The sequence below is a fragment of the Podarcis cretensis genome, assembly GCF_951804945.1.
Source record: "Podarcis cretensis genome assembly, chromosome: 7".
In the NCBI taxonomy this organism is placed as follows: Eukaryota; Metazoa; Chordata; class Lepidosauria; order Squamata; family Lacertidae; genus Podarcis; species Podarcis cretensis.
This window is the reverse complement of record NC_137176.1, coordinates 25,853,801-25,866,331: the sequence shown is the minus strand read 5'-3', so window position 1 is coordinate 25,866,331 and position 12,531 is coordinate 25,853,801. Positions and strand designations below refer to the sequence as shown.

Genomic DNA, 12,531 nt, shown 5'->3' with positions numbered 1-12,531 from the left:
AGCATTGCCCCATGAAAAAATAGTGTCACTATGATAGCTGCCTGCCTGGGCAATGAGCTAGCAGTAAAAGAGTATAGCTGGCAATAGTTTTCCATCTGCTAACTAATTACTTGCAGAGGTATAATAAAATAAGAACTGTAAACTGAAGCATCTTCCTTCTCTGATTATATATTCTGGCTCTCTCTGGTCTCAGCCAAACCATGGCTAGGTGTGAACAAACAAGCATGCTGGCACACCGTTAGAAAAGGGTTGTTTCATGCCGGCCTCCAGTTTTGGTTGTTGCCATGCTATCAAGTTAGAATTACCTCTGAGCACAGGCATGCGGTTAGTTTCCCCACAGACGGCAACAAACCATGAGTGGTTAGCCAAAACAAACCTTAGTTGTGAGATACCTACACAAAGCTAAAATGGGCAATAACTTGACCCATATAGCTTGTTGCCAAAATTAACTAGATTTTGTAATTGTTCTATAAATAATAAAATAATAAAATGAGTCCACGCTGGTGAGGGGGCAGGGAGTGCTGAACTGAACCTAACTACATAATGGTAAAAACTCAAGAGATTTGCAAAATTCTTGGTTTGCTTATTTATAGCCTTCTCAGTTAATGAAAAAGCCAAAAAACAATAACCCCGAACCTCAAGGAAAGTTGATGTGCTGCTATGCACACGTGTTGGAGGATGAACAGCAGCAGATGATGACTGTGTGCAGGCACAACAGAAAAGAACACAACTGGTGAACTTTGCTGATGTTCTACGTAGCCTTGATACACTTGGAGAGAGGACAAAGAAGAAATGCAAGCCAGGTGAGCATTGCAATCAGCAACTCACCATGTGAGCCAGGCTGTCTTGTGATAATGTAAAAATGCATTTAAGAAAAAGACATGATTTTAAAATGTGCAGTGCATGCATCTCCACACATGAACATGGACACATTCCCACATATTGGGAGCAGAGGAGAGAAATGCGAGGACGTGTGCAAAAAAAAAGTGGTGGCAGTGAAGCTGGAGCAAGAACAGAATATTGGGAAAGTGATGATTTATTTAACAGGTGTATAGTTTTGAAAACCGCTGGAAGGCTCAGTGAGAAAAAGGATGATTACAGAAATAAGTAGAGACAAATTTCAAAGTACACAAGTTTCTAACTTTTCACAAAGTCTCTGCTTGTTTGCCACGATTAGAAAAATCCTAGCTGATGCATGCTACTTACTTTGACATGGCTCTGAGCTCCAAGATTGTAAATTTCAGTGGGTTTCACTTGATTAATTATCTTCACTAGGCAAGTACTATCTGTGAGATCGCCATAATGTAACTTCATGTCTTCAGAAGACAAAAGAACATAGTTAGGATAATAGAGATTTGATGCACACATTAATACAGTATGGTGTTTAATGTGCAGCGTCCCAATAATCTTAATTCATTATTTAAAAATATTTTTATTATAACCAGATTCCACTGGTGTTTTAAAAAAGAGAGAGGCACAGTTTAGCAAGTATTTTAAGTTGTAGTCATGAAAGCAATTGATCTCTTATTTCCAATAAGATCTTGCACAATGATCTTCACAGCTGATTGAACTCTAGTTCAAACATTATTTTCTTGGTCACACAAGTTATATTGGTCTGTCTTCAGGTAACTCCTCACATAAACAAAATTGAACATGAATGTTGCCATTTAATCCATCGCTTGTACAGTATGTAGTAAACTTACAAGCTATAATAAATGTACTTTAAAAGCCATATTAGATAAAAGTATTAGATGTTCTACTGGCCAGCTATCTGATAAAAAAAAGAATAAACTACTCAAAAGAACTACAGGTTTCTTACAAACTCAAAAGAACTATAGGTTTCCTACAAATGCCATGTCAGATGTTCAAAAAATATTAAGATTAAAAAAAAAGCTTACCATACCTTTTAAAAAACATGAAAATCAGTACTTCTGAAATCACTACTTTTGCTTGTTATAAACCAACTGACTCACATAACAATTTGTATATGTGACCATGCATATGGGTAACTCAGATAAAGAATAAATACTGTACAATGTTTTAAATCAGCCTTTGAAAGTTAAAGGCTGAATTAAAACATTTCTTAACTGTATGGCTAGTTTCAGCAACTACACTTGTCAGCAGCCTGTTTTCTTGAGGTGACTGAGACGTTTCTACTGGCCAGTGTCTGGAATCACGTGAAGACAGACAGCGTCATTTGCATGACCAAGAAGAACATCTGAACTTGTTCTTCGCCAAGCATGAAAGTTACTATGCAATATAATGTTAAGACACTTCAGTTAAGTAACCTTGCTGTCTTTGAAAGTCCTTTTATGCAGCAGGGTCAAAATGTGACCCAAACAAATTATATTTTTTAAAAAAATTCTAAGCCTCACCAGAAAATATTTACACATCAGTCACCATGGCTAACTTTCCACACTGATACAATCGTGTACAACTTTCCAGCCAGACAACATTGCTGATACAAACAAAAATACAACCATTTCTCCCTCTTACACTCTATCCCAACAGTAAGTAAAGTCTTACTTCCTTCTGTGTGAGCCTGTGGGTTCTTGTAAAGATGTTCAATCCGTCCTGTATTAAAAGAGCTAGACCTACGAACAATTCCATGCACCTGTAATAAAATGCTTAGTGAATATTTTTATAGGTAATATAGAAAGTAAGTCCCCCCCATTGGTCATAACAACTATAATGTCCTTAAAAAGAACAAAGGAATTGTTATACAGTGGTGTCTCGCAAGACGAAATTAATTCGTTCCGCGAGTTGCTTCGTCTTGTGATTTTTTCGTGTTGCAGAGCGCGGATTCCCCAGCTTTAAGAAAAAGGAAGCAAACCTGCAAGACATTTTCGTCTTGCGAAGCAAGCCCATAGGGAAATTCGTCTTGCAAAGCAACTCAAGAAACGAAAAACCCTTTCGTCTTGCGCGTTTTTCGTCTAGCGAGGCATTCGTCTTGCGGGGCACCACTGTACTAGGATGACAACTAGAAAGATCACAGCTGGGGAAAGTGAGAGGACATAATTTTTCAGTTATTTTGTCAAACCAAGCCCAAATACCACAGCATTAAATTCTGATGGGATTAGTGTAGAATTTTGCATTATTTCTTCTTGTTAACACAGCCTCATAATCAAAATATCAGACGGCATACTATAGCAACAAGTATAAAATATAGTGCATTTATGCTTCATATTTTAAAACCAGCCACACACACAAGCACATACACACAACCCTCACAACATAACATTCCTACTACAACAAACCGTGGAACAGGAACATGCAGTGAGCTCAAGCATACCCTTCCCCTCTTCTGCCCAGCTTGCCAATTTCTGGTGAATATAACCAGAAAGATATGGGGCAAAACAGAATTGAAGACAGGGATATTTTAGACAGCATTGTGAATAGAATAAAAATGTAAATTAGTCAAAATTACAGTTGGATAGAATAATAAGCCTGTTAGAGAAAATAATACTAAAATTTGAGGATTAGAATTTTAAAGACCAGCTAATGAGAGGGGAGATGAAACAGAAAAAATGTATTTAAACTGCAGCCCCCAGAACCTATATGCAATTTTTATTTTTGGGCTAGTGTGCTAGGTATAGTACAAAGAAGTTATAGTGGGAAAACATGAAAATGAATAGGGAAAGTGGAGTATAGGAAAGTCACAGCAGTAGAGAAAAACCAGTGACACTTCAAGAAAGGCTCTACTAAAAAAGTTGTGAAGGATGAGTGGAACACAATCTGACAAATAGTCCAGGTGGACCTTTCAGGAACAGAGTACAGTATGGTTCTGCCTGCATTAATGAGTCACGTGTGCTTTTAAAAAATGGTATGTCTAGTCTTGCGAGCTGTAAATGTTTCCCACATAAGTGCTATGCAACATCACAGTTCTACACTGTTCCTCAGAAGAAGGCAGCTCTGCAAAAGTTCTAACATTACAGGACTGTGCAAATGGAGCTCAACTTAAAGGTAAAGGTAAAGGGACCCCTGACCATTAGGTCCAGTCGTGGCCGACTCTGGGGTTGCGGCGCTCATCTCGCTTTATTGGCTGAGGGAGCCGGCGTACAGCTTCCGGGTCATGTGGCCACCATGGCTAAGCCGCTTCTGGAGAACCAGAGAAGCGCACGGAAACGGCGTTTACCTTCCCGCTGAAGCAGTACCTATTTATCTACTTGCACTTTGATGTGCTTTCGAACTGCTAGGTTGGCAGGAGCAGGGACCGAGCAATCGGAGCTCACCCCGTGGCGGGGATTCAAACCGCCAACCTTCTGATTGGCAAGCCCTAGGCTCTGTGGTTTAACCCACAGCACCACCCGTGTCCTGCACAAGGAGCTCAACTTACTACAGTCCAACTCTGAAGAACATAATCAAGAGTAAACAACTTCTTTCAGAGGTGGCTCTGCAGGTTGTTTTCTGCAGAAACGGGGGGGGGGGGGGGATTGAGCATGAAATCCATTTCCCCCACAAAAAAGTAGCTATTCCAGGCTTTCCTTCCTTTTAAAATTTTATACATTGCATCACAACACGCTCACTAATGTTCAGCAGCCTTACCTTGCACAGGCTGCTGTTTATCTGAACAGGAGGAAGTGTGCAAAAAAACAGCTATACCCTGAGGACTAAAGGGATTCCACCATTGGACAGTCTTTGATAAATAGTACAATAAGCTGGCATGATTACAGACCATGCTGCACATTCTTCTCTAAACTTTTGATTTGTTATCTAAGGCTGAGTGGAAAACATATGCAGAGAGGGACAGCAGCAAGAAAGCCCTTTCCAAATTATTCCATGAGTCTGCAGTCAGTCACCAAGACTAGTCACTCACCTCATAGCCCTTTTCCAGCAGGAACTCAGCCAAGTATGAGCCATCCTGAAAAGAATAAAGATAGGAAAACATTATGGAAATGTATGAACCATCGCATCTGTATATGGTGGTTATAAGCTCCCTCAGGCCTTAAAAATATTGTAAATCAATACTGAACTGGTGACTAACAGCATATATTTAATGTCCAGTTAAATACAAGTATTTGCATATAAATCCTTGGCATGGCATACACCAAGAAGAGCAACTTAACATGTCAACTCATAAATCATTCTTTTCTGTTTCATATTTTAAATTCTCTTTTTTCCCCTCCACTATTTTTTTCAAATGTGCATTACAACAGAACTCGTTTGTTCTCTTTGTCCATTTACTGTCATATTGCTTTTAACTGTCTGTTAAAAAAAAATCCAAGGCCATTGGGTCAGTTTATATCACATTTCATTGGAGTATACATGTTTTATAAACTTAAACATATGACATGGAGCTAATTCACATGATCACACTTTTTTTTTTAATGCAGCCTGGGATTTCCCCTCCTGCACTTATAAGGGGGGAAATTACAAAAGGAGAGAGGCATACCAACTAGTGCTGGGAAACAGACTCCAAAAGCACAAATGGCTATCCTGCGTACCAGGGGCTGTGTGAATGTTCTTACAGCTAGAAATATAAGCCAACAAGTTGTGATTATGGAGGCCAACTGACAGCTTCCCAAGCAAATATTGAGAGGGAGGGAGGAAGAGAGAGGGCGAAAGATAGAGAGAATATTAAAACACAAACTGTGAATTAGTTCCCAGCGGGGGTGAAGCCACCGAAGGGTATAATTTATTTTTGCTTGCACTCCCTCCTTCCAACTATTCTTCATTTTTCACAGATAGAAACCAGAAGGAAACAATGAAATAACAAGTCAACCTGACTTAAAACACTGAATGTGCCAAAGTACCACCAGGTTTCCATGGGATATATCCACCTATTTCTTAAAACTTTCAGGACACTATCTTCGAGGGCAACAAAATCCACACAAGCAAAGGGTGAAGGCAAAAGTGGTTCCCTAAGTCACTGTGTTCACTTGGAACTTGAAATGCATTATGAAGCTCTGAAGTGGGGGTGGAGAAACCATATCCTCCAGTTGTTGTTATGTTCCAACTCCCATCAGCACAAGCCAGCATGCCAATGGTCAGAGATGATGGGAGATGTAGTTCAGCAACTTTGAGAGGGTTGGTCCCTTCCAACTCTACAATTCTATGATTCTATTCCTCCTTGCTATAAAACAGTGCCCATGGAACATTCACTGCAACACTGATGAGGAAATGCATAAATCCATGCTGAGTGACAGGGCACGGCACACATATGTGATTTCCAATCTTCTCAGCTTTTCTTAAGACTCTTGACACAAATTTTGCTTCCTAGGTTTCTGTAAACTAACATGGAGAGAGAAAACAAAAGTATTGGCGTATAAACATTTACTCTGCTACATGTAGGGATACTTCGAGTCTGGCAAAATCTGATTACAACCCTGGTTTAGTTTGACAATAAGAAACCAGGACTACCATGAAGTCAGTGAAAAGGAAGGGGGAAAATATAAATATGTTACCATTCACTCAATTAAAAAAGAAAGAAAATGCTGTTGTGCTGCTCTGCCCTGGTTGCTTTACACATTAAAATCCAGAGATGAAAGTAAAATCCCAAACGAAGAGCGGAGGATCCCGATTATTCGTAACGTTGATGAGAAACAGATCCAAGTACAACTGAACCCTGTCAATAAGGTCTTGTTCTTCTCACTAGGGCTGTTTCTCAAACTTTCCAGCCACACTGGAACATTTCGAACTAGCAGTGGCATTCACTTCCTTTGTATTTCCTTTCCAGGTCTATCAACTGATAGAACATGACATGACAATGAATGGGAAACAAGCCACCGCCAGAAGCTACTGCTTTTTGATTCCAGCATAGTACTGCTAATTTGGCTGTCCAGTAATCTCACACAATGCACGCTAGCAAAAGGCTTACTTCAAGATACATTATCATAATCCACTTGTCCCACTTCCCTCTTTTCTTTCAGTGAGGTAGTGGTCAATGAACATCACACTCAGAAGGCTGATTAAACTGCCAGTCCATGTTTACAGTTTACCTTATTTCTAGACTTTCAGACCGCTCAACTGAAAGTCAAGAGAGATACTAACGTGACATTATTATAATGTACATTTACAGTACAATCTCATGCATGCCTACTCAGAAGCGTGTGCAGAATCACACTCTTAAAAGATCATCCACACAATCCAAAACTGTAATCCTATACCTGGAAGCAAGCCAAATTGAACTCACTAGAACTTACTTTTGAGTAGACATGCATAGGATTATGGTGTAAGGCATTTGTACAGAAACTCACCTACACTCAGTAAATATGTTGTTTTTAAAAAAATCCAATTGGTTTGGATGCCCGGAGACAGAATAATGCTGATTTTAATCACTATAGTTAGCTTTTGGGTTAGAAATCCTAAAGCAAATCAGAAGTATTAGTCAATTTTGGTTCTCTCAGCTTTAAATTTTTTCAACCTTAAATTCAGTTCTCCGTGTTTTGAAGTGATTTGTGATTAAAAAAAAAATCCTCATGAAAACTCACCAGTATTTCAGTGTAAATTTTTCCTAACACTTTAGTGTGGAGCTTATATGTGTGCTCTACTAGGCTGTTCCTGGGAAAGAAAGCAACCCCTTTCCCCAACATCAAGGCTTGATCTACTCCTTTGTGGCCAGTTACTCAAAGGAGGCAAACCAGAGATGAAGGACAAAAGCAACAGGAACCTTGCTTTGTATGAACTTATTGCTCCCCAACCACTTGGGCATCCCAGCCAACCTTCCTGATTGATTGATTGATTGATTGATTGATTGACTGATTGATTTGCCACTTTTCCACAATGATCTGTGCCCAAAGCAGCTTACAGCATACAAGCAACACATCAAAATACAAAGCACTGGAAATAAAAGAAACAGAATACAAAACATGTAAGCAAATTAAAAAATGACAAAAACCAACAATTTGGCAAACACAGAATAAACTCTATATTACAAAAACAACAGCAGCAGCAGCAATCTGAGCTTAAACACATATATAAGCATATATTAAGTATATATACATAGCAAAACAAGCATTAACTGACAACCACGTTTCTAGTACTAGTCTTGCTATACTCCAAGGAGCCTGGCTTAAATGCAGTTCAGAGGGGAGGTGTCTTCTCACCAGGCTAGATGACATACAGCTGGCTCCTTTAGCCTTACTCCAGAGGAGGCTGACAACAGCAAAAAGCACACGTCAGGAAGGGCAATGAGGGCAAGTCTCTTCCTAAGCCTTTTGGAAATACCAGCTGCTGCTGCTGGTGGGCTTACTTTTTGCCATCAACTATATGCCATCCTAGGACGCAGGTGGCGCTGTGGGTTAAAGCCTCAGCGCCTAGGGCTTGCCGATTGAAAGGTCGGCGGTTCGAATCCCTGCGGCGGGGTGCGCTCCCGCTGCTCGGTCCCAGCGCCTGCCAACCTAGCAGTTCGAAAGCACCTACCTCCAGGTGCAAGTAGATAAATAGGGACCGCTTACCAGCGGGAAGGTAAACGGCGTTTCCGTGTGCGGCTCTGGCTCTGGCTCTGGCCAGAGCAGCGATGTCACGCTGGCCACGTGACCCGGAAGTGTCTCCGGACAGCGCTGGCCCCCGGCCTCTTGAGTGAGATGGGCGCACAACCCCAGAGTCTGTCAAGACTGGCCCGTACGGGCAGGGGTACCTTTACCTTTACCTTTTTATATGCCATCCAGCCACTCCGTCCTGCACTGTGTTGTACCAGGATGATCTTTCTCCTTTTGTCTGTCTTGTTTAAATAAAACCTTTTTTAAAGAAAAACCAAACCAAAACCCAAATGTTTCTTTCTGAGCTAATTTGCAATTTGTTTTGCTTAGGGGATTTGTAAGGCTGAATGAGTAAGACTGTGACATTGTTCTTTGGCTTAAATTCTTTATTCTTTCAACAGTGGATCATTTAGTGTTTGAATAGTTGGTGGAGTACAAGACAGGTTGGTGTTTTTAAGAAACCACTCTCACACACACACAAATCAAAAGAAGTAAACCCCAACACAAATAGTTATGCAAAGAAATTAAATTGTATATAAAAAGATCAGCCAAATGTGCTTAGTGTCCCACACGCAAGTCAAATGTAGTCACAATCAGGCTGTGAAAAGAAAACACCAAGTACTATAGCACACCATTCATTAAAAAATATGTGACTTCTATCATTCTTAATGGTTCCATTGTGAAAAAGCTTTTAAATAGCTCCTTTGTTTGTCCAGCACCTAGAATACCATTGACAAGTAAAAATGTGAAGTAGTTGTAGTTCATAGCTCAATGCAGCCTGAAAGTTATGGTTTTGAAAAGAACTATTCTGGGAATGTTTTAAACTATACCCCTATGTATACCAAATTTTGTATGTGTTCACTGAGGTTATTTTGCAGTCATAGCCAAAATGGATTATGACATTTATATTTCGTAACTGTGAAGACTGAAAATATGAATTATATTAAAATGTAATTTCTAGTAAACTCATGTGCATTTTTAAAACAAATTAAGGTACCTCTGCTTGAGGATATCAGTTGCTGGTTAATTTCAGCCAAATTATACTTATTGAGGCATTAGGATCCTTTGTTTTTTCATTGTCTTGCTCACCTATTTATTTATTTTTCTCAAGTTTACTAATTATCTTAGTAAATGGATATTGTAACATTACTGCATTATAAAGGTGAACCTATTCTGATGTCATAAATAATTACTATGAGTATGTCACCAGAATGACAGCAAAATACAAGGTGGGACAGTGGGATCACAACTTATGCTGGTTTTACTTACACAATCTTATCTTTATGTGGATCGCAAAAAATAAATAAATAGAAAGGCTTACATACTAGGCTCTGCATAGCTCCCAGGGCTATCCTCCACAAAGGGAAAAGCATGTACAAAAAGAGCTTTTTACACCCTCTGCCTTGCTTACTGAGCTCTGGAGACTCGTGGGAGATTTCGGACAACCACAATCTCTCCAGATCTCAGGGTTCAAGAGGTCATTCTGACTTTGCACAACTTTGCCTTTACGTGCAACTCCCATGAACATAGCCCTTACAGAAGTTGCAATCACACTGTATTCAACTCAGAGTACAGCCATTGAAAGTAATGGATTTACTTTGAATGAATCCTAATTGAATATCACTCATAATATCTGTGAAGTAGGACATCCGGAATGCTATTGCCAGTTGGTCGTGGTGGATTTAGTATTATCACAGCCAAGTCCTTTTTCGTGTAGGTAACAATAATATAAAGTTGGTAACATTAAAGGTAAAGGTAAAGGTACCCCTGCCCGTACGGGCCAGTCTTGACAGACTCTGGGGTTGTGCGCCCATCTCACTTAAGAGGCCAGGGGCCAGCGCTGTCCGGAGACACTTCCGGGTCACGTGGCCAGCGTGACATCGCTGCTCTGGCCAGAGCCAGAGCCAGAGCCGCACACGGAAACGCCGTTTACCTTCCCGCTGGTAAGCGGTCCCTATTTATCTACTTGCACCCGGAGGTGCTTTCGAACTGCTAGGTTGGCAGGCGCTGGGACCAAGCAGCGGGAGCGCACCCCGCCGCAGGGATTCGAACCGCCAACCTTTTGATCGGCAAGCCCTAGGCGCTGAGGCTTTAACCCACAGCGCCACATGAAGCAAAAACCAATTCCCTCTTCTGAAAGGCCTATGACTGCTGAGTAAAGCTGTTGTCAATATTATTATGGTTCTTCACTTATTTTATTTTTATATCTTTATTTCGCTGGAAACAGCCTAGAGTCTGAACCCCAGTGGCCTAACTCACATCCACAGATGTTGATACAGGAGCAGTCTGGGAATCAGTGGAATGGCTCTCACAATAGTCTGGTAATTTATACATGAGATCTTAGAAAATATGTATAAAGGTAATGCATAAAGGTAATGTTCAATATTTAAATTTTTTAAAAAAGACTTCTGAAGTACTATCACAAGAGTCACATGCACATTCTGCCATGTTTTACAATTCCAATGCAAAATTAGTTACTTGATAAAGATGAGGATTCATATTCATTATATGACCTCATTTACGCATGTCAACATCTCCCTAATATAGAAAGAAAACATATAAAAGTGCTATGTTTGTGTGGTTTTATACTGCTTTTCTTCACCAGTGGTAGCTCATGACCTGGAATATGTCTTATTACACCTACTAAGGCAGTATTCGTTTATTGATGTGTCCCTCAGGGGAAAAAATTGGCTTCAAGTTCATGCGACACCTCTGTTTCTGCAACAAAATAACACCTTCTCAATCCAAGATGGAAACAATATGAAAGTTAATTTAAATGTACTGAAAAAAATTAAGCTGCTTTATATTAAAACACATTATCAGCTTGATTAGGGAATATAATGATAAATTTGATTAAAAATTTAATTTGGATATATATTGTGCAAATCTCTCACACTAGTAATTACTTCTACACAAGGCAATTACTTCTACACATGCATAAACAATTGTTTAGACTCAAAGGCAGGATCTCCAATACATTAGTGGAGATACTATTCTATTTTAAACAAAGATGCAAGATTATTTAAAGGGCTGAATTGTATTTGTGGAAACTATTTAATGTGTCTATTGGAATGGCTGTAAAAGGAAAGCTGGGTTTCCTCTTCTGGCTAAAATAATTAAAGGGTAGGGGGATGTCCTGTGTTAGCAAACTCAATCAGCAGTCTAGAATTCATTTTGGAGACATTTCACCAACTACTCCCTCAGTTTTTCAAAGGAAACATCTTATTTCCTCAGTTGTGAGAGAATGGGTTTGACATTCAATACACCTGTGAACCTAACAGCTACAAAAGAAGACAAATTCTTGCGAGGGAAAAGTCCCTCTCGGTGCCACTTGTCTCTGCTGGTTTTGATCTCTAAAACACCAAATTAGGTTTAGCCAGTGATATTTTTCTAGAAAAAGAGGTGCTGGAATTCACCATGAGCACCTCCCTCATTCTCTTGGAATGGCAACGGCGCCCACTTGAAAGGTGTCAGAACTGAGTCCCAGTGAGTTCCAGATGAAAAAATCCCTCCAGAGTTGAGCCAACAGGTTGCCTTCCAGATGCCGTATGGCTACTAATTACATCAGGCCTGGCCGATATGGCCAATCATCAAGGATGATGGGAACTGTAGTGCAGTATCACATTGGCTAGCCCTGTCCTGAAAGGGTTCAGGATATATCAAGGTCCCTACTGTGAACATACCCATATATAAAAAGGCTCTGCTTCAAGGTCCTGCTGCATATTACACTGAGCAACGGTAAACAATTACCTGAGGCAGATCCTTCTCAGCTCTTAGACTGTGGCACTTCCACTCTAGGGATGTTCACCTTGCCTCACCCTTCTTGGCCTTTCGGCAATGGGTTTTGGCCTAGGACTTGCCAATTGGAAGGTCGGTGGTTTGAATCCCCACAACGGGGTGAGCTCCCGTTGCTCGGTCCCAGCTCCTGCCCACCTAGCAGTTCGAAGCACATCAAAGTGCAAGTAGATAAATAGGTACCACTGTGGCGGGAAGGTAAACAGTGTTTCCGTGCACTGCTGTGGTTTTGCCAGAAGCGGCTTAGTCATGCTGGCCACATGACCCGGAAAAACTGTCTGCAGATAAACGTTGGCTCCCTCGGCCAGTATAGCAA

General features: G+C 40.4%; 1 protein-coding gene across 2 annotated transcripts in view; it reads right to left on the bottom strand.

Annotated features, from left to right (window-relative positions):
- GMDS (GDP-mannose 4,6-dehydratase) overlaps positions 1-12,531 on the bottom strand; it is a 297,379-nt gene that overhangs the window by 258,774 nt on the left and 26,074 nt on the right. For both annotated transcript variants that reach the window (XM_079985072.1, XM_079985071.1), the window contains exons 2-4: positions 4,817-4,861; positions 2,527-2,614; positions 1,207-1,316 (exon numbers count right to left, since the gene is read on the bottom strand). In XM_079985072.1, the coding sequence (XP_079841198.1) occupies positions 1,207-1,316; positions 2,527-2,614; positions 4,817-4,861 (243 nt within the window). The remainder of the gene's footprint in view (positions 1-1,206; positions 1,317-2,526; positions 2,615-4,816; positions 4,862-12,531) is intronic.